This window comes from Salmo trutta, chromosome 37 (genome assembly GCF_901001165.1).
Source record: "Salmo trutta chromosome 37, fSalTru1.1, whole genome shotgun sequence".
Classification (NCBI taxonomy): Eukaryota; Metazoa; Chordata; class Actinopteri; order Salmoniformes; family Salmonidae; genus Salmo; species Salmo trutta.
Window position 1 is genome coordinate 9,908,712 of NC_042993.1, and position 20,942 is coordinate 9,929,653.

At 43.9% G+C, this 20,942-nt stretch overlaps 1 protein-coding gene across 1 annotated transcript in view; it reads left to right on the forward strand.

Moving 5' to 3' along the window:
- Nucleotides 1-20,942, forward strand: part of LOC115177423 (ETS domain-containing transcription factor ERF) — an 88,832-nt gene that overhangs the window by 45,164 nt on the left and 22,726 nt on the right. Inside the window, exon 2 of the mRNA XM_029738173.1 lies at nucleotides 7,956-8,190. Coding sequence (XP_029594033.1) covers nucleotides 7,956-8,190 — 235 coding nt within the window. The remainder of the gene's footprint in view (nucleotides 1-7,955; nucleotides 8,191-20,942) is intronic.

Here is a 20,942-nt window from a genome sequence, read left to right on the forward strand (position 1 = left end):
ACTACTGGTTCTGTTTTCCTCAGAATTCCTGTAGAGAAGACATGATGTCTGTCCCGTATCACAACACACTACTGGTTCTGTTTTCCTCAGAATTCCTGTAGAGAAGACATGATGTCTGTCCCGTATCACAACACACTACTGGTTCTGTTTTCCTCAGAATTCCTGTAGAGAAGACATGATGTCTGTCCCGTATCACAACACACTACTGGGTTCCGTTTTCCTCAGAATTCCTGTAGAGAAGACATGATGTCTGTCTTGTATCACAACACACTACTGGTTCTGTTTTCCTCAGAATTCCTGTAGAGAAGACATGATGTCTGTCCCGTATCACAACACACTACTGGTTCTGTTTTCCTCAGAATTCCTGTAGAGAAGACATGATGTCTGTCCCGTATCACAACACACTACTGGTTCTGTTTTCCTCAGAATTCCTGTAGAGAAGACATGATGTCTGTCCCGTATCACAACACACTACTGGGTTCTGGTTGCTGAGACATGGTTTCCTACCAAGATCACTTTACACTCATATTACTACTCACACCGGTGCTTTCATCCCATGTTTAGCTGGCTGTATGGGGGGGGGGTTACCCTGTTATTTACACACATTGTACACTGTCTCCATATCTGTACTTATGATGATGATGGTTGGTTTTGTAGTCTTTGTTCAGCGGTTGGCAGGCAGAGTTTGTCTCTATCTACTTACCAGGGATCCATTTCACCTGTTGACCTGACACGCGATGTGTGTGTGTGTGTGTGTGTGTGTGTGTGTGTGTGTGTGTGTGTGTGTGTGTGGTCTGTTGCCTGTATCAATGTCATCGTATCAAAGCTGAGTTTCGGCAACAAATATATATAAAAAAGAAATCTGTCAATAATTGAGAACACCCCAAACTGCCCTTATTCAGTTAGTCAATCTGGTTCACCAAGGCAGACCTATTTAAGCCCACGTAGAACTACATAAAGCATATCTGGCACATATCTTTTGAGCGTGGCTCTATGTTGGTTGCCAGATGCTGTGTATTGACGTAGTGAAGAGTGTTAGGTAACAGGGTCTAAATGGTGGCGCTGCCTAGTATGGTGCAGATTATTATCTAACTCAGCAAAAAAAAGAAACGTCCCTTTTTCAGGACCCTGTCTTTCAAAGATAATTAGTAAAAATCCAAATAACTTCACAGATCTTCATTGTAAAGGGTTTAAACTAGAGGTCGACTGATTAATCGGCATGGCAGATTAATTAGGTACGATTTCAAGTTTTCGTAACAATTGGTAATCGGCTTTTTTGGACGCCGATTACATTGCATTCCACAAGGAGAGTGCGTGGCAGGCTTACCACCTGTTAGGCGAGTGCAGCAAGGAGCCAAGGTAAGTTGCTAGCTAGCATTAAACTTATCTTATAAAAAACAATCAATCTCAACATAGTCACTAGTTAACTACACATAGTTGATGATATTACTAACTTTGCCAAACGGGTGATGATTTAACAAAAGCCCATTCGCGAAAAAAGCACAATCGTTGCAGGAATGTACCTAACCATAAACATCAATGCCTTTCTTAAAATCAATACACAGAAGTATATATTTTTAAACCTGCATATTTAGTTAAAATAAATTCATGTTAGCAGGCAATATTAACTAGGGAAATTGTGTCACCTCTCTTGCCTTCATTGCATGCAGAGTCGGTATATGCAACAGTTTGGGTCGCCTGGCTCGTTTCAAACTAATTTGCCTGAATTGTACATAATTTTGACATAACATTGAAGGTTGTGCAATGTAACAGCAATATTTAGACTTAGGGATGCCACCCGTTCGATAAAATACGGAACGGTTCCGTATTTCACTGAAAGAATAAACGTTGTTTTTGAAATGAAAGTTTCCAGATTTGACCATATTAATTACCAAAGGCTCATATTTATGTGTTTATTATATTATTCTTAAGTCTATGATTTGATACAGCATTCTGACTGAGCGGTGGTAGGCAGCAGCAGGCTCGTAAGCATTCATTCAAACTTTACTGCGTTTGTCAGCAGCTCTTAGCAATGCTTGAAGCACAGTGCTGTTTATGACTTCAAGCCTATCAACTCCTGAGATTAGGCTGGCAATACTAAAGTGCCTATTAGAACATCCAGTAGTCAAAGGTACAGTTGAAGTCGGAAGTTTACGTACACTTAGGTTGGAGTTTATTAAAACTAGTTTTTCAACCACTCCACAAATTTCTTGGGAAAAAACTATAGTATTGGCAAGTCGGTTAGGACATCTACTTTGTGCATGACACAAGTAATCTTTCCAACAATTGTTTACAGACAGATTATTTCACTTATAATTCACTGTATCACAATTCCAGTGGGTCAGAAGTTTACATACACTAAGTTGACTGTGCCTTTAAACAGCTTGGAAAATTACATAAAATGATGTCATGGCTTTAGAAGCTTCTGATAGGCTAATTGACATCATTTGAGTCAATTGGAGGTGTACCTGTGGATGTATTTCAAGGCCTTCAAACTCAGTGCCTCTTTGCTTGTCATCATGGGAAAATCAAAAGAAATCAGCCAAGACCTCAGAAAAAAGACTGTAGACCTCCACAAGTCTGGTTCATCCTTGGGAGCAATTTCCAAACGCCTGAAGGTACCATGTTCATCTGTACAAACAATAGTACGCAAGTATAAACACCATGGGACCACACAGCTCAGGAAGGAGACGCGTTCTGTCTTCTAGAGGTGAACGTACTTTGGTGCGAAAAGTGCAAATCAATCCCAGAACAACAGCAAAGGACCTTGTGAATATGCTGTAGGAAACGGGTACAAAAGTATCTATATCCACAGTAAAACAAGTCGTTATGTTTGGAGGAAAAAGGGGGAGGCTTGCAAGCCGAAGAACACCATCCCAACCTTGAATCACGGGGGAGGCAGCATCATCTTGTGTGGGTGCTTTGCTGCAGGAGGGACTGGTGCACTTCACAAAATAGATGGCATCATGAGGATCGAAAATTATGTGGATATATTGAAGCAACATCTCAAGACATCAGTCAGGAAGTTAAAGCTTGGTTGCAAATGGGTCTTCCAAATGGACAATGACCCAAAGCATACTTCCAAAGTTGTGGCAAAATGGCTTAAGGACAACAAAGTCAAGGCATTGGAGTGGCCATCACAAAGCCCTGACCTCAATCCTTTAAAAGATTTGTGGGCAGAACTGAAAAAGCATGTGCGAACAAGCAGGCCTACAAACCTGACTCAGTTACACCAGCTTTGTCAGGAGGAATGGGCCAAAATTCACCCAACTTATTGTGGGAAGCTTGTGGAAGGCTACCCAAAACGTTTGACCCAAGTTAAACAATTTAAAGGCAATGCTACCAAATGCTAATTGAGTATATGGTAACTTCTGACCCACTAGGAATGTGATGAAAGAAATAAAAGCTGAAATAGATCATTCTCTCTACTATTATTCTGACATTTCACATTCTTAAAATAAAGTGGTGATCCTAACTGACCTAAAATGGGGCATTTTTACTAGGATTAAATGTCAGGAATTGTGAAAAACTGAGTTTAAATGCATTTGGCTAAGGTGTATGTACATTTCCGACTTCAACTGTATATGAAATAAAAACGGTATAGAGAGAAATAGTCGACGCGTCATAATTCCTATAATAACTAAAACCTAAAACTTCTTAACTGGAGATATTGAAGAACTGGGAATATTGAGCCACCATCTTTCATATGTTCTGAGCAAGGAACTTAAACGTTATCTTTTTTACATGGCACATATTGCACTTTTACTTTCTTCTCCAACACTGTTTTTTTGCATTATATAAACCAAATTGAACATGTTTCATAATTTACTTGAGGCTACATAGATTTTATTTATGTATTATATTAAGTTGAAATAAAAGTGTTCATTGTTCATTCAGTATTATTTTAATTGTCATTATTACAAAGATATATGTATAAAACAATTGTCCGATTCGATCGGTATCGGCTTTTTTTGGTCCTCCAATAATCGGTATCGGTATTGGCGTTGAAAAATCATAATCGGCCGACCTCTAGTTTAAACACTGTTTCCCACGTTTGTTCAATGAACCATAAACAATTAATGAACATGCACCTGTGGGACGGTCGTTAAGACACTAACAGCTTACAGACGGTAAATAATTAAGGTCACAGTTATGAAAACTTAGGACACTAAAGAGGCCTTTCTACTTACTCTGAAAAACACCAAAAGAAAGATGCCCAGGGTCCCTGCTCATCTGCGTGAACGTGCCTTAGGCATGCAGCAAGGAGGCATGAGGACTCCAGATGTGCCCAGGGCAATAAATTGCAACGTCCGTACTGTGAGACGCCTTAGACAGCGCTACAGGGAGACAGGACGGACAGCTGATCGTCCTCGCAGTGGCAGACCACATGTAACATCTGCACAGGATCGGTACATCCGAACATCACACCTGCGGGACAGGTACAGGATGGAAACAACAACTGCCCGAGTTACACCAGGAACGCACAATCCCTCCATCAGTGCTCAGACTGTCCGCAATAGGCTGAGAGAGGCTGGACTGAGGGCTTGTAGGCCTGTTGTAAGGCAGGTCCTCACCAGACATCACCGGCAACAACGTCGCCTATGGGCAGAAACCCACCGTCGCTGGACCAGACTAGACTGGCAAAAAGTGCTCTTCACTGACGAGTCGCGGTTTTGTCTCACCAGGGGTGATGGTCCTGGTTATGGGGTAGCAGGGTAGCCTAGTGGTTAGAGCGTTGGGCTAGTAATCGAAAGGTTGCAAGATCGAATCCCTGAGCTGACAAGGTAAAAATCTGTCGTTCTGCCCCTGAACAAGGCAGTTAACCCACTGAAAATAAGAATTTGTTTTTAACTGACATGCCTAGTTAAATAAAGGTAAAAAAATATATATAATAATAATAAATGGTCGGATTCGCGTTTATCGTCGAAGGAATGAGCGTTACACCAAGCTCTGTACTCTGGAGCGGGATCGATTTGGAGGTGGAGGGTCCGTCATGGTCTGGGGCGGTGTGTCATAGCATCATCAGACTGAGCTTGTTGTCATTGTAGGCAATCTCAACGCTGTGCGTTACAGGGAAGACATCCTCCTCCCTCATGTGGTACCCTTCCTGCAGGCTCATCCTGATATGACCCTCCAGCATGACAATGACACCAGCCATACTGCTCGTTCTGTGAGTGATTTCCTGCAAGACAGGAATGTCATTGTTCTGCCATTGCCAGCGATGAGCCCGGATCTCAACCCCATTGAGCACGTCTGGGACCTGTTCGATCGGAGGGTGAGGGCTAGGGGCCATTCCTCACAGAAATGTCTGGGAACTTGCTGGTGCCTTGGTGAAAGAGTGGGGTAACATCTCACAGCAAGTGAGGTGCAGTCCATGAGGAGGAGATGCACTGCAGTACTTAATGCAGCTGGTGGCCACACCAGTTACTGACTTTTACTTTTGATTTTTATCCCCCTTTGTTCAGGGACACATGATTCCATTTCTGTTAGTCACATGCCTGTGGAACGTGCTCAGTTTGTCTGTTGTTGAATCTTATGTTCATACAAATATTTACACATGTTAAGTTTGCTGAAAATAAACGCAGTTGACAGTGAGAGGACATTTTCTTTTTTTGCTGAGTTTATCTATCAATCTGTCCGTCATCTACAAAGTCCCTCCAACATCTAGCTACATTTGGTTATTTTGATGCTTTTCAGGGCTCATCTGTACCGGTAGTGACTTTTCTGCTGTAGTGACGTCATACACACCCATGATGTCGCTTGACCTTAAAGGGATAGTTCACCCTGAAATGTTCATGTGTCAGATGTTTTCATACTTCAAATGTAGTCTATATATGTATAGATCCTGCCACTTGAGTCAGGAGGAAGTTGGAGGCCTCAAACCCTGATGAATGGGATTGGTCGGCGTTGACTAGGCCTGATTTTTATCACGGAATTATGGACTCCTGTTCTTCTCTGGCAGAGTAATGGTTATGTAGAGAGGATGTTAGTCATATTGAACAGTAGGTGATCAGTGTTTCTCTCTGATTGAAACTATGTAACGGTGATGCTAACATCCAGTCTGGCTCAGACCTGTCACATCTTCATGACCACACGCATGTGAGGAAATAGCCTATCAAGTGCATTCAACTCGTCATTCAAGCCTCATGAATATACACTCATTCACTCACATATTGGCGTGTTCTCAATCTTGAATACACATTTACATCAAGGTCAGTCGAGCAGGCAAACAAACAAACACTCATGAACATGTGCCCACACCCACAGTCTGTTTCTGCCTTTCACACTTTGAGTTTCCGTTGTACATTTGGGGAGGGAGGAGGACTAGGTGGTGTTGTTTCCTCTGTCAGTAGGAAAGAGTGACAGAATCAGGGAAAATAGGTGGAGAGGTTTTCATTATGAATAGTATTCCACAGACATAGAAAGAGCACCAATGTTGTGGTCGTGTGTGTGTGTGTGTTCACTATTAGAGTAGTAACACGGCAGGGAGATCAGTGAGTGTTCACTATTAGAGTAGTAACACGGCAGGGAGATCAGTGAGTGTTCACTATCAGAGTAGTATCACGGCAGGGAGATCAGTGAGTGTTCACTATTAGAGTAGTATCACGGCAGGGAGATCAGTGAGTGTTCACTATTAGAGTAGTAACACGGCAGGGAGATCAGTGAGTGTTCACTATCAGAGTAGTATCACGGCAGGGAGATCAGTGAGTGTTCACTATCAGAGTTGTATCACGGCAGGGAGATCAGTGAGTGTTCACTATCAGAGTAGTATCACGGCAGGGAGATCAGTGAGTGTTCACTATCAGAGTTGTATCACGGCAGGGAGATCAGTGAGTGTTCACTATCAGAGTAGTATCACGGCAGGGAGATCAGTGAGTGTTCACTATCAGAGTAGTATCACGGCAGGGAGATCAGTGAGTATTCACTATCAGAGTAGTATCACAGCAGGGAGTTCAGTGAGTGTTTCCGGCGCAGGACTGTTGTGGTTGGGTGGACGCCCTAGCAGTGACGGTGACAGGAAGGTTGTGGTTTCTACACCCAGTCTACCATGAGTCAGATACAACACAAAGTAGAGTGGAGGAGAGGAAAGAGGAGGAGGAGGGCAGAGAAGAGGCCAGGTCAGGCAGGTGTGAGTGACAAGCAGCCACACTCAATAATGTGCAGCACTGTGTATGTGTTAATAACAGTAGAAACAGAACCAGACTGATGTACAGATGGATCCCAAATACATCTCTAAGCTACAGACAGAGAACTAAAAGACTGAACACAAATACATCCCTAAGCTCCAGACAGAGAACTAAAAGACTGAACACAAATACATCCCTAAGCTCCAGACAGAGAACTAAAAGACTGAACACAAATACATCCCTAAGCTCCAGACAGAGAACTAAAAGACTGAACACAAATACATCCCTAAGCTCCAGACAGAGAACTAAAAGACTGAACACAAATACATCCCTAAGCTCCAGACAGAGAACTAAAAGACTGAACACAAATATATCCCTAAGCTCCAGACAGAGAACTAAGACTGAACACAAATACATCTCTAAGCTCCAGACAGAGAACTAAAAGACTGAACACAAATAGGCCTCACTAATCCTCTTTCCTCTTGTACAACACGCCTTCTAGAACACACGTCACCTGAGAACACCTGACAGGGCTAGAGGCAACTCCTCTCCCCTCATTGGAGTTGGAATCAATATTCATGTCTTGCCCTGCAACTAAACAGCATTCCTGTGACTTAGCTATTGGCCCAAACGTTGGGTTTTTATGTGCTGCCTTACTGTGTGTTGCCTAAACTCACAGAAATAAGTGAACATTTAGACTGAGAGCATAGCCTTTCTGAACGTGCTGTCCTCTATGAAGGCTAATCGTCTCAGTCCATCAGTATGGCTGTGCTCCACGGACCTCCAGGCTAACTCCCTTCTCCCTGGTCTCCCCCCTCTTCTCCCCAGGGTTTGCCTTTCCAGACTGGGCCTACAAACCCGAGTCCAGCCCCGGCTCGCGACAGATCCAGCTGTGGCACTTCATCCTGGAGCTGCTGAGGAAGGAGGAGTACCATGATGTCATCGCCTGGCAGGGGGACTATGGAGAGTTTGTCATCAAGGACCCTGACGAGGTGGCCCGGTTATGGGGGGCCCGCAAGTGCAAACCCCAGATGAACTACGACAAGCTGAGCAGGGCACTCCGGTAAGGAAACTCAATGACACCAAGCGTGTCCAGCCCAATGTGCTGTTTACACACTGATCCTAATGCACATGGCTGTCTTATGGCAGTGATCCAGGCCCCCGTTACTCTTAAAGCTCGGTCTTAGGCCCCAGGTATAGGTTTATTGTTATGTTGTGCACGTCTGCTTGACACGACCATGTCTCTCACACCTGCCTAAGCTGGCTGTTATGACTATGACACCGGCTCTAGCCCCTAAAGCACTGTATACTGTAGGCCTATCGTATTGGCACTGACCCTATCTCCCAGTACACTGTATACTGTAGGCCTATCATATTGGCACTGACCCTATCTCCCAGTACACTGTATACTGTAGGCCTATCGTATTGGCACTGACCCTATCTCCCAGTACACTGTATACTGTAGGCCTATCATATTGGCACTGACCCTATCTCCCAGTACACTGTATACTGTAGGCCTATCATATTGGCACTGACCCTATCTCCCAGTACACTGTATACTTATAATATTGGCACTGACCCTATCTCCCAGTACACTGTATACTGTAGGCCTATCATATTGGCACTGACCCTATCTCCCAGTACACTGTATACTGTAGGCCTATCATATTGGCACTGACCCTATCTCCCAGTACACTGTATACTGTAGGCCTATCGTATTGGCACTGACCCTATCTCCCAGTACACTGTATACTGTAGGCCTATCGTATTGGCACTGACCCTATCTCCCAGTACACTGTATACTGTAGGCCTATCATATTGGCACTGACCCTATCTTCCAGTACACTGTATACTGTAGGCCTATCATATTGGCACTGACCCTATCTCCCAGTACACTGTATACTGTAGGCCTATCATATTGGCACTGACCCTATCTCCCAGTACACTGTATACTGTAGGCCTATCATATTGGCACTGACCCTATCTCCCAGTACACTGTATACTGTAGGCCTATCATATTGGCACTGACTCTATCTCCCAGTACACTGTTTTGGCAGTGACCAGAAAGCACATGGACTCAATTGACACCAACTCAAACCCCATATACCTGCCATGGCAGTGCTAATATTTCCCCAGTAATGGCAGTGACTAAACAAAAAAGACTGTTCACTCAAACACCCCAAACACAAGCCCCCTATACTGTTATGGATTTGATATTATGATATCATAATACTTAAACTTACATGCAAAATACCTGCTGTTAACTTTAAAATGATTGGAATGAATTATCCAAAGAGAGTGTAAAGAAGATGTTTTCATGTCATGTGGGATCGTATCTTCTGGCTTTAATTTAGACCTTTCATCAAAGTCAAGTAATGAGTTCTCAGAGATATCTCCTGTATGACTTCCCCATACACTGTATAACTGCTAGCCTGACTACATGTATATCACATGTCAATCACCCATACACTGTATAACTGCTAGCCTGACTACATGTATATCACATGTCAATCACCCATACACTGTATAACTGCTACTCTGACTACATGTATATCACATGTCAATCACCCATACACTGTATAACTGCTAGCCTGACTACATGTATATCACATGTCAATCACCCATACACTGTATAACTGCTAGCCTGACTACATGTATATCACATGTCAATCACCCATACACTGTATAACTGCTAGCCTGACTACATGTATATCACATGTCAATCACCCATACACTGTATAACTGCTACTCTGACTACATGTATATCACATGTCAATCACCCATACACTGTATAACTGCTACTCTGACTACATGTATATCACATGTCAATCACCCATACACTGTATAACTGCTACTCTGACTACATGTATATCACATGTCAATCACCCATACACTGTATAACTGCTACTCTGACTACATGTATATCACATGTCAATCACCCATACACTGTATAACTGCTACTCTGACTACATGTATATCACATGTCAATCACCCATACCCTGTATAACTGCTACTCTGACTACATGTATATCACATGTCAATCACCCATACACTGTATAACTGCTACTCTGACTACATGTATATCACATGTCAATCACCCATACACTGTATAACTGCTACTCTGACTACATGTATATCACATGTCAATCACCCATACACTGTATAACTGCTACTCTGACTACATGTATATCACATGTCAATCACCCATACACTGTATGTATAACTGCTACTCTGACTACATGTATATCACATGTCAATCACCCATACACTGTATGTATAACTGCTACTCTGACTACATGTATATCACATGTCAAACACCCATACACTGTATAACTGCTACTCTGACTACATGTATATCACGTCAATCACCCATACACTGTATAACTGCTACTCTGACTACATGTATATCACATGTCAATCACCCATACACTGTATAACTGCTACTCTGACTACATGTATATCACATGTCAATCACCCATACACTGTATAACTGCTACTCTGACTACATGTAGCCTATCACATGTCAATCACCCATACACTGTATAACTGCTACTCTGACTACATGTAGCCTATCACATGTCAATCACCCATACACTGTATAACTGCTACTCTGACTACATGTAGCCTATCACATGTCAATCACCCATAGACTGTATAAAAGGGGTGAGCATGACAAGTTACCAAAGCCTGTGGGCTCTCCTTCTCCGTGGCCAACGTGAGTAAAACATTTAAAAGTGTTAACTCTCGCAAGGCTGCCGGCCCAGACGGCATCCCTAGCCGCGTCCTCAGAGCATGCGCCGACCAGCTGGCTGGAGTGTTTACGAACATATTCAATCAATCCCTATCCCAGTCTGTTGTCCCCACATGCTTCAAGATGGCCACAATTGTTCCTGTTCCCAAGAAAGCTAAGGTAACTGAACTAAATGACTATCACCCCGTAGCACTCACTTTTTTATTTTATTTATTTCACCTTTATTTAACCAGGTTGGCAAGTTGAGAACAAGTTCTCATTTACAATTGCGACCTGGCCAAGATAAAGCAAAGCAGTTTGACACATACAACAACACAGAGTTACACATGGAGTAAAACAAACATACAGTTAATAATATAGTAGAAAAATAAGTCTATATACAAAGTGAGCAAATGAGGTGATATAAGGGAGGTAAAGGCAAAAAAGGCCATGGTGGGAAGTAAATACAATATAGCAAGTAAAACACTGGAATGGTAGATTTGCAGTGGAAGAACGTGCAAAGTAGAAATAGAAATAATCGGGTGCGAAGGAGCAAAATAAATAAATACAGTAGGGGAAGCGGTAGTTGTTTGGGCTAAATTATAGATGGGCTATGTACAGGTGCAGTGATCTGGGAGCTGCTCTGACAGCTGGTGCTTAAAGCTAGTGAGGGAGATAAGTGTTTCCAGTTTTAGAGATTTTTGCAGTTCGTTCCAATCGTTGGCAGCAGAGAACTGGAAGGAGAGGCGGCCGAAGGAGGAATTGGCTTTGGGGGTGACCAGAGATATATACCTGCTGGAGCGCGTGCTACAGGTGGGTGCTGCTATGGTGACCAGCGAGCTGAGATAAGGGGGAACTTTACCTAGCAGGGTCTTGTAGATGACCTGGAACCAGTGGGTTTGGCGACGAGTATGAAGCGAGGGCCAGCCAACGAGAGCGTACTTCTGTCATCATGAAATGCTTTGAGAGACTAGTTAAGGATTATATCACCTCCACCCTACCTGATACCCTAGATCCACTCCAATTTGCTTACCGCCCCAATAGGTCCACTGACGATGCAATCGTCATCACACTGCACACTGCCCTATCACATCTGGACAAGAGGAATACCTATGTAAGAATGCTGTTCATTGACTAAAGCTCAGCATTTAATACCCTCCAACTGGGTCCTGGACTTTCTGACGGGCTGCCCCCAGGTGGTGAAGGTAGGAAACAACATCTTCACCCCGCTGATCCTCAACACTGGGGCCCCACAAGGGTGCATTCTCAGCCCTCTCCTGTACTCCCTGTTCACCCATGACTGCGTGGCTATGCACGCTTCCAACTCAATCATCAAGTTTGCAGACGACACAACAGTAGTGGGCTTGATTACCAACAATGACGAGACCGCCTACAGGGAAGAGGTGAGGGCTCTGGGAGTGTGGTGTCAGGAAAATAACCTCTCACTCAATGTCAATAAAACAAAGGAGATGATCGTGGACTTCAGGAAACAGCAGAGGGAGCACCACCCCCATCCACATCGACGGGACAATAGTGGAGAAGGTGTAAAGTTTTAAGTTCCTCGGCGTACACATCATGCACAAATTGAAATGGTCCACCCACACAGACAGCTTGGTGAAGAAGGTGCAATAGCGCCTCTTCATCCTCAGGAGGCTGAAGAAATTTGGCTTGTCACCAAAAACAATCACAAACTTTTATAGATGCACACTCGAGAGCATCCTGTCAGGCTGTATCACCGCCTGGTACGGCAACTGCACCACCCTCAACCGCAAGGCTCTCCAGAGGGTAGTGCGGTCGGCACAACGCATCACCGGTGTCACAAATCAAATCAAATGTATTTATATAGCCCTTCTTACATCAGCTGATATCTCAAAGTGCTGTACAGAAGCCCAGCCTAAAACCCCAAACAGCAAGCAATGTAGAAGCACGGTGGCTAGGAAAAACTCCCTAGAATGGCCAAAACCTAGGAAGAAACCTAGAGAGGAACCAGGCTATGAGGGGTGGCCACTCCTCTTCTGGCTGTGCCGGGTGGAGATTATAACAGAACATGGCCAAGATGTTCAAATGTTCATAAATGACCAGCATGGTCAAATAATAATAATCACAGTATTTGTCGAGGGTGCAACAAGTCAGCACCTCGAGTAAATGTCAGTTGGCTTTTCATAGCCGATCATTGAGAGTATCTCTACCGCTCCTGCTGTCTCTAGAGAGTTGAAAACAGTAGGCAGCTCGTCCGGTGAACAAGTCAGAGTTCCATAGCCGCAGGCAGAACAGTTGAAACTGGAGCAGCAGCACGGCCAGGTGGACTGGGTCCAGCAAGGAATCATCATGCCAGGTAGTCCTGAGGCATGGTCCTAGAGCTCAGGTCCTCCGAGAGAGAGAAAGAAAGAGAGAGAAAGAAAGAAAGAGAGAATTAGAGAGAGCATACTTAAATTCACACAGGACACCGGATAAGACAGGAGAAATACTCCAGATATAACAGACTGACCCTAGCCCCCCGACACATAAACTACTGCAGCATAAATACTGGAGGCTGAGACAGGAGGGGTCAGGAGATACTGTGGCCCCATCCGATGATAGGGCCAAACAGGCAGGATATAACCCCACCCACTTTGCCAAAGCACAGCCCCCACACCACTTGAGGGATATCTTCAACCACCAACTTACCATCCTGAGACAAGGCCGAGTATAGCCCACACAGATCTCCGCCACGGCACAACCCAAGGGGGGAGGGCAACCCAGACAGGAAGACCACATCAGTGACTCAACCCACTCAAGTGACACACCCCTCCTAGGGACGGCATGGAAGAGCACCAGTAAGCCATTGACTCAGCCCCTGTAATAGGGTTAGAGGCAGAGAATCCCAGTGGAGAGAGGGGAACCGGCCAGGCAGAGACAGCAAGGGCAGTTCGTTGCTCCAGTGCCTTCCGTTCACCTTCACACTCCTGGGCCAGACTACACTCAATCATAGGACCTACTGAAGAGATGAGTCTTCAATAAAGACTTAAAGGTTGAGACCGAATCTGCGTCTCTCACATGGGTAGGCAGACCATTCCATAATAATTGAGCTCTATAGGAGAAAGCCCTGCCTCCAGCTGTTTGCTAAGAAATTCTAGGGACAATTAGGAGGCCTGCGTCTTGTGACCGTAGCGTACGTGTAGGTATGTACGGCAGGACCAAATCGGAAAGATGGGTTGGAGCAAGCCCATGTAATGCTTTGTAGGTTAGCAGTAAAACCTTGAAATCAGCCCTTGCCTTAACAGGAAGCCAGTGTAGGGAGGCTCGCACTGGAGTAATATGATTGAATTTTTGGTTCAAGTCAGGATTTTAGCAGTCGTGTTTAGCGCTAACTGAAGTTTATTTAGTGCTTTGTCTGGGTAGCCGGAAAGTAGAGCATTGCAGTAGTCTAACCTAGAAATGACAAAAGCATGGATACATTTTTCTGCATCATTTCTGGACAGAACATTAATGATTTTTGCAATGTTACGTAGATGGAAAAAAGCTGTCCTTGAAACAGTCTTGATATGTTCGTCAAAAGAGAGATCAGGGTCCAGAGTAACGCCAAGGACCTTCACAGTTTTATTTGAGACGACTGTACAACCATCAAGATTAATTGTCAGATTCAACAGAAGATCTCTTTGTTTCTTGGGACCTAGAACAAGCATCTCTGTTTTGTCCGAGTTTAAAAGTAGGAAGTTTGCAGCCATCGACTTCCTTATGTCTGAAACACAGGCTTCCAGCGAGGGCAATTTTGGGGCTTCACCATGTTTCATCGAAATGTACAGCTGTGTGTTATCCGCATAGCAGTGAAAGTTAACATTTTGTTTTCGAATGACATCCCCAAGGGGTAAAATACACTGCTCAAAAAAATAAAGGGAACACTTAAACAACACAATGTAACTCCAAGTCAATCACACTTCTGTGAATTCAAACTGTCCACTTAGGAAGCAACACTGTTTGACAATAAATTTCACATAATGTTGTGCAAATGGAATAGACAACAGGTGGAAATTATAGGCAATTAGCAAGACACCCCCAATAAAGGAGTGGTTCTGCAGGTGGGGACCACAGACCACTTCTCAGTTCCTATGCTTCCTGGCTGATGTTTTGGTCACTTTTGAATGCTGGCGGTGCTTTCACTCTAGTGATAGCATGAGACGGAGTCTACAACCCACACAAGTGGCTCAGGTAGTGCAGCTCATCCAGGATGGCACATCAATGCGAGCTGTGGCAAGAAGGTTTGCTGTGTCTGTCAGCGTAGTGTCCAGAGCATGGAGGCGCTACCAGGAGACAGGCCAGTACATCAGGAGACGTGGAGGAGGCCGTAGGAGGGCAACAACCCAGCAGCAGGACCGCTACCTCCGCCTTTGTGCAAGGAGGAGCAGGAGAAGCACTGCCAGAGCCCTGCAAAATGACCTCCAGCAGGCCACAAATGTGCATGTGTCTGCTCAAACGGTCAGAAACAGACTCCATGAGGGTGGTATGAGGGCCCGACGTCCACAGGTGGGGGTTGTGCTTACAGCCCAACACCGTGCAGGACGTTTGGCATTTGCCAGAGAACAGCAAGATTGGCAAATTCGCCACTGGCGCCCTGTGCTCTTCACAGATGAAAGCAGGTTCACACTGAGCACGTGACAGAAGTGACAGAGTCTGGAGACGCCGTGGAGAACATTCTGCTGCCTGCAACATCCTCCAGCATGACCGTTTTGGCGGTGGGTCAGTCATGGTGTGGGGTGGCATTTCTTTGGGGGGCCGCACAGCCCTCCATGTGCTCGCCAGAGGTAGCCTGACTGCCATTAGGTACCGAGATGAGATCCTCAGACCCCTTGTGAGACCATATGCTGGTGCGGTTGGCCCTGGGTTCCTCCTAATGCAAGACAATGCTAGACCTCATGTGGCTGGAGTGTGTCAGCAGTTCCTGCAAGAGGAAGGCATTGATGCTATGGACTGGCCCGCCCGTTCCCAAGACCTGAATCCAATTGAGCACATCTGGGACATCATGTCTCGCTCCATCCACCAACGCCATGTTGCACCACAGACTGTCCAGGAGTTGGCGGATGCTTTAGTCCAGGTCTGGGAGCAGATCCCTCAGGAGACCATCCGCCACCTCATCAGGAGCATGCCCAGGCGTTGTTGGGAGGTCATACAGGCAGGTGGAGGCCACACACACTACTGAGCCTCATTTTGACTTGCTTTAAGGACATTACATCAAAGTTGGATCAGCCTGTAGTGTGGTTTTCCACTTTAATTTTGAGCGTGACTCCAAATCCAGACCTCCATGGGTTGATAAATTGGATTTCCATTGATTATTTTTGTGTGATTTTGTTGTCAGCACATTCAACTATGTAAAGAAAAAGTATTTAAGATTATTTCTTTCATTCAGATCTAGGATGTGTTGTTTAAGTGTTCCCTTTATTTTTTTGAGCAGTATATATAGTGAAAACAATAGTGGTCCCAAAACGGAACCTTGAGGAACACCGAAATTTACAGTTGATTTGTCAGAGGACAAACCATCCACAGAGACAAACTGATATCTTTCCAACAGATAAGATCTAAACCAGGCCAGAACTTGTCCATGTAGACCAATTTAGGTTTCCAATATCTCCAAAAGAATGTGGTGATCGATGGTATCAAAAGCCGCACTAAGGTCTTGGAGCACGAGGACAGATGCAGAGCCTCGGTCTGACGCCATGAAAAGGTCATTTACCACCTTCACAAGTGCAGTCTTAGTGCTATGATGGGGTCTAAAACCATACTGAAGCATTTCGTATACATTGTTTGTCTTCAGGAAGGCAGTGAGTGGCTGCGCAACAGCTTTTTCAAGAGGAATGGGAGATCCGATTTAGGCTGATAGTTTTTTATATTTTCTGGGTAAAGGTTTGGCTTTTTCAAGAGAGGCTTTATTACTGAGAGGCTTTATTACTGCCACTTTTAGTGAGTTTGGTACACATCCGGTGGATAGAGAGCCGTTTATTATGTTCAACATAGGAGGGCCAAGCACAGGAAGCAGCTCTTTCAGTAGTTTAGTTGGAATAGGGTCCAGTATGCAGCTTGAAGGTTTAGAGGCCATGATTATACAACTGAGCTTTGGAGGAATACACAGATTTAAAGAGGAGTCCGTAATTTGCTTTCTAATAATCATGATCTTTTCCTCAAAGAAGTTCATGAATTTATTACTGCTGAAGTGAAAGCCATCCTCTCTTGGGGAATGCTGCTTTTTAGTTGGCGTCGCGACAGTATCTAAAATAGATTTTGGATTGTTCTTATTTTCCTCAATCAAGTTGGAAAAATAGGATGATCGAGCAGCAGTGAGGGCTCTTCAATACTGCACGGTACTGTCTTTCCAAGCTAGTCAGAAGACTTCCAGTTTGGTGTGGCGCCATTTCCGTTCCAATTTTTTGGAAGCTTGCTTCAGAGCTCGGGTATTTTCTGTATACCAGGGAGCTAGTTTCGAATGACAAATGTTTTTAGGGGTGCTACTGCATCTAGGGTATTGCGCAAGGTTAAATTGAGTTCCTCAGTTAGGTGGTTAACTCATTTTTGTCCTCTGACGTCCTTGGGTAGGCAGAGAGAGTCTGGAAGGGCATCAAGGAATCTTTGGGTTGTCTGAGAATTTATAGCACGACTTTTGATGATCCTTGGTTGGGGTCTGAGCAGATTATTTGTTGCGATTGCAAACGTAATAAAATGGTGGTCCGATTGTCCAGGAAGGCCAAAAAGATCATCAAGAACAACAACCACCCGAGCCACTGTCTGTTCACCCTGCTATCATCCAGAAGGCGAGGTCAGTACAGGTGCAGCAAAGCTGGGACCGAGAGAAGCTGTTTTTCAGTATATCTCAAGGCCATCAGACTGTTAAACAGCCATCACTAACATAGAGAGGCTGCTGCCAACATACAGACTGAAATCTCTGGCCACTTTAAGGAATGTACCACAAGTCACCTTAAATAACGCCACTTTAATAATGTTTACGTATCCTACATTACTCATCTCATATGTATATACTGTATTCTATACCATCTACTGCATCTTGCCTATGCCGCACGGCCATCGCTCATCCATATATTTATATGTACATATTCTTATTCATCCCTTACATTTGTGTGTATAAGGTTGTTGTTGTGAATTTGTTAGATTACTTGTTAGATATCATTGCATTTCGCTACACTCGCATTAACATCTACTAACCATGTGTATGTGACCAATGAAATTTGATTTGAAGTTGAGTACTCAAACTGACGTCAACTCAATCTTTACCAGAGATTAAATTTTTTTTCTTCAAATACTGTAAATCTCTTTGGTCAACATTTTCTCTTGAAGACAACGTTCATTTGCTTTGACTAGTGTTCTATTTGTACATGTGCATTTGCGGGACACAACAAAATAAACCAAGCCAAGCATCACACAATGCTGCTCCCTAAATTCCCTTTCTCAGAAATAATGTTCCAACAATGAGCTGCAATAATTTAGTCATTTTCTGTTTAGGGTAATTTGCGGTTATCACTGGTTACCACAGCCACAAAGTCTAAATTGTCTATATCGTAGAAATGAATGAAAACAACAATTTTAATCAAGTCTAGGCCTCCTCACCAAACAGATTTCCTGGACATAACTCATCCCCATGTGGTGTTCAATGTAGTATTGTTAAATCAATTTAGAAAATTCCAAGGAACAGACATAATACACTAAATCCAATGTCTGTATATCAAAAAGAAGACAGATTTTGGTTTGTAACCTTGAAAAATGTGTCTTTCAACTTGAGAAAATGTACCCACATTTAAAATAATCACTCTGAGAATAACAGTCCCAGACTGGAGATGTGAATCACTTCGCACTATACTGTTATTTTATTCTGTTATATTACATCATGTTTTTAAAAATAGACTGGAGATGTGAATCACTATACTGTTATTTTATTCTGTTATGTTACATCATGTTTTTAAAAATAAAATAGGTGTCTTGACTGTGATAAGGGCTTGGAAATAAGAGTCTTGTCTGCTAAATTAACAAAACAAGGCTATGCCATTGCACCGCCATAGGGTTCTACAAGCAAGCGCCACATTGCTGAGGTTACTACCTTTTTCAAGATTGTGTTCACCAATATAATATAACCTGATGATATTACAGTTTCAATAAAATCATCTTAAATGGCTGAGGCAATTTAGCAATTAGGATTTGTTATCCGTAATGGTTATGATAAATGAGGCATTGTTGCTCACTGTTGGCATAAACAGAAGATAAATGCGCACATATTTGTTTCCTTGTTCTAAAAATAGTACTCAAGCGAGAGAAAAAAATATGCGAGAACTGGAACAGTCAAAAAGGCCAATTGTCCATCCCTACTGTATAACTAGTCTGACCACATGCAGCCTATCACGTGACTCTGAAGCCCATCGTTTATGGACACCAACTCAGGTCCCATATAGCCTTCTGTTATGGCACTGACCCTAACACCCATTAGGGCCTCTCCGTTACGGCAATGACCCCCATACACTGTGACACCAATTCAAGCTATTTTGGTGATGACCCTAGGCTTACTGTTAGGTCTGTGACCCTGTAGTGTAACGAGCCAGTAATCCTTCCATCCAGGCCTCAGGCTGTACAGTATCATCCCCCAGGCGGATCACTGCTTAGCCTGGATTCGTCACACAGACTCTGTCCTGATCTACCTCTCAGCTACACACACTCACCGTAACACACAATTTACTCACTGACAACAACACAAGACTTTGACATACACTTTGGACTAATCTGTACAGTCTAGAATAATACGTAGGTGACACATTGCAATGCAATTGCTTCAATCAGGACAGAGAATAGGAGCCATAACCTGGGAGAACTACACAGTTCAACAGCCAAGTATCTAACCTAACCAGTCACCCCTGACCAGTCACCCCTGACTGTTTGAATGGGCTGGCTAGTAGTCTCTTGTATTTCTGACTTCACAATACAAAGATTAGACAAAGCACTGATAAACCACACATAATCTGGAAGCAGTGAGAGCAGAAGAGCGATGGGGTCGCCCTGTTTAGGGTTGGGCTTACGTAAGGTCTCTACTGTGGTGTGATTAACATGGTGTCTGTTGCAGATGGGGTCTGATGAGGACAGGCTGGTTTAACACACTAATTGCAAATCACAGTTTGGAGGGAGGGGGGTGTTTTTCCTTTTGTATTAATTCCTCATTGAATAAGTCCTTTTGGGTCTTAATAGATCTTAACGATGTGAGATCCCTCCTCTTCTTCCTTATTCTCTCCTCACGCTACCTCACTCTTCTCTTCCTCTCATCACCCCTTCTCCACATTTCCTCTGGTCTCATCCTCCTTATAGTCTATGGATAGTGTATATAGCCTTCCCTGTAGCTCAGTTGGTAGAGCATGGTGTTTGCAACGCCAGGGTTGTGGGTTCGATTCCCACGGGGGGCCAGCACAGAAAGAAAAAAATGTATGAAATGAAATGTATGCATTCACTACTGTAAGTTGCTCTGGATAAGAGCGTCTGCTAAATGACTAAAATGTAAAATGTATAGTGTCCAGGCCTGTAGAGTCACAGTATTGGAACAGATATGGAGCTTAGCCCACCAGTAAGTCCTTATTCATTTATTTATATACATACATACACACACACACACACACACATATACACACACACACACACACACACTACTGTTCAAAGTTTGGGGTCACTTAGAAATATCCCCGCAGTACCCACAAAACACCAGTCTCAACGTCAACAGTGAAGAGGTGACTCCAGGATGCTGGCCTTCTAGGCAGCGTTGCAAAGAAAAAGCCATATCTCAGACTGGCCAATAAAAATAAAAGATTAAGATGGGCAAAAGAACACGGACACTGGACAGAGGAACTCTGCCTAGAAGGCCAGCATCCCGGAGTCGCCTCTTCACTGTTGACGTTGAGACTGGTGTTTTGCGGGTACTGTTTATTGAAGCTGCCAGTTGAGGACTTGTGAGGCATCTGTTTCTCAAACTAGACACTTGAATGTACTTGTCCTCTTGCTCAGTTGTGCACCAGGGCCTCCCACTCTGCTTTCTATTCTGGTTAGAGACAGTTTGCGCTGTTCTGTGAAGGGAG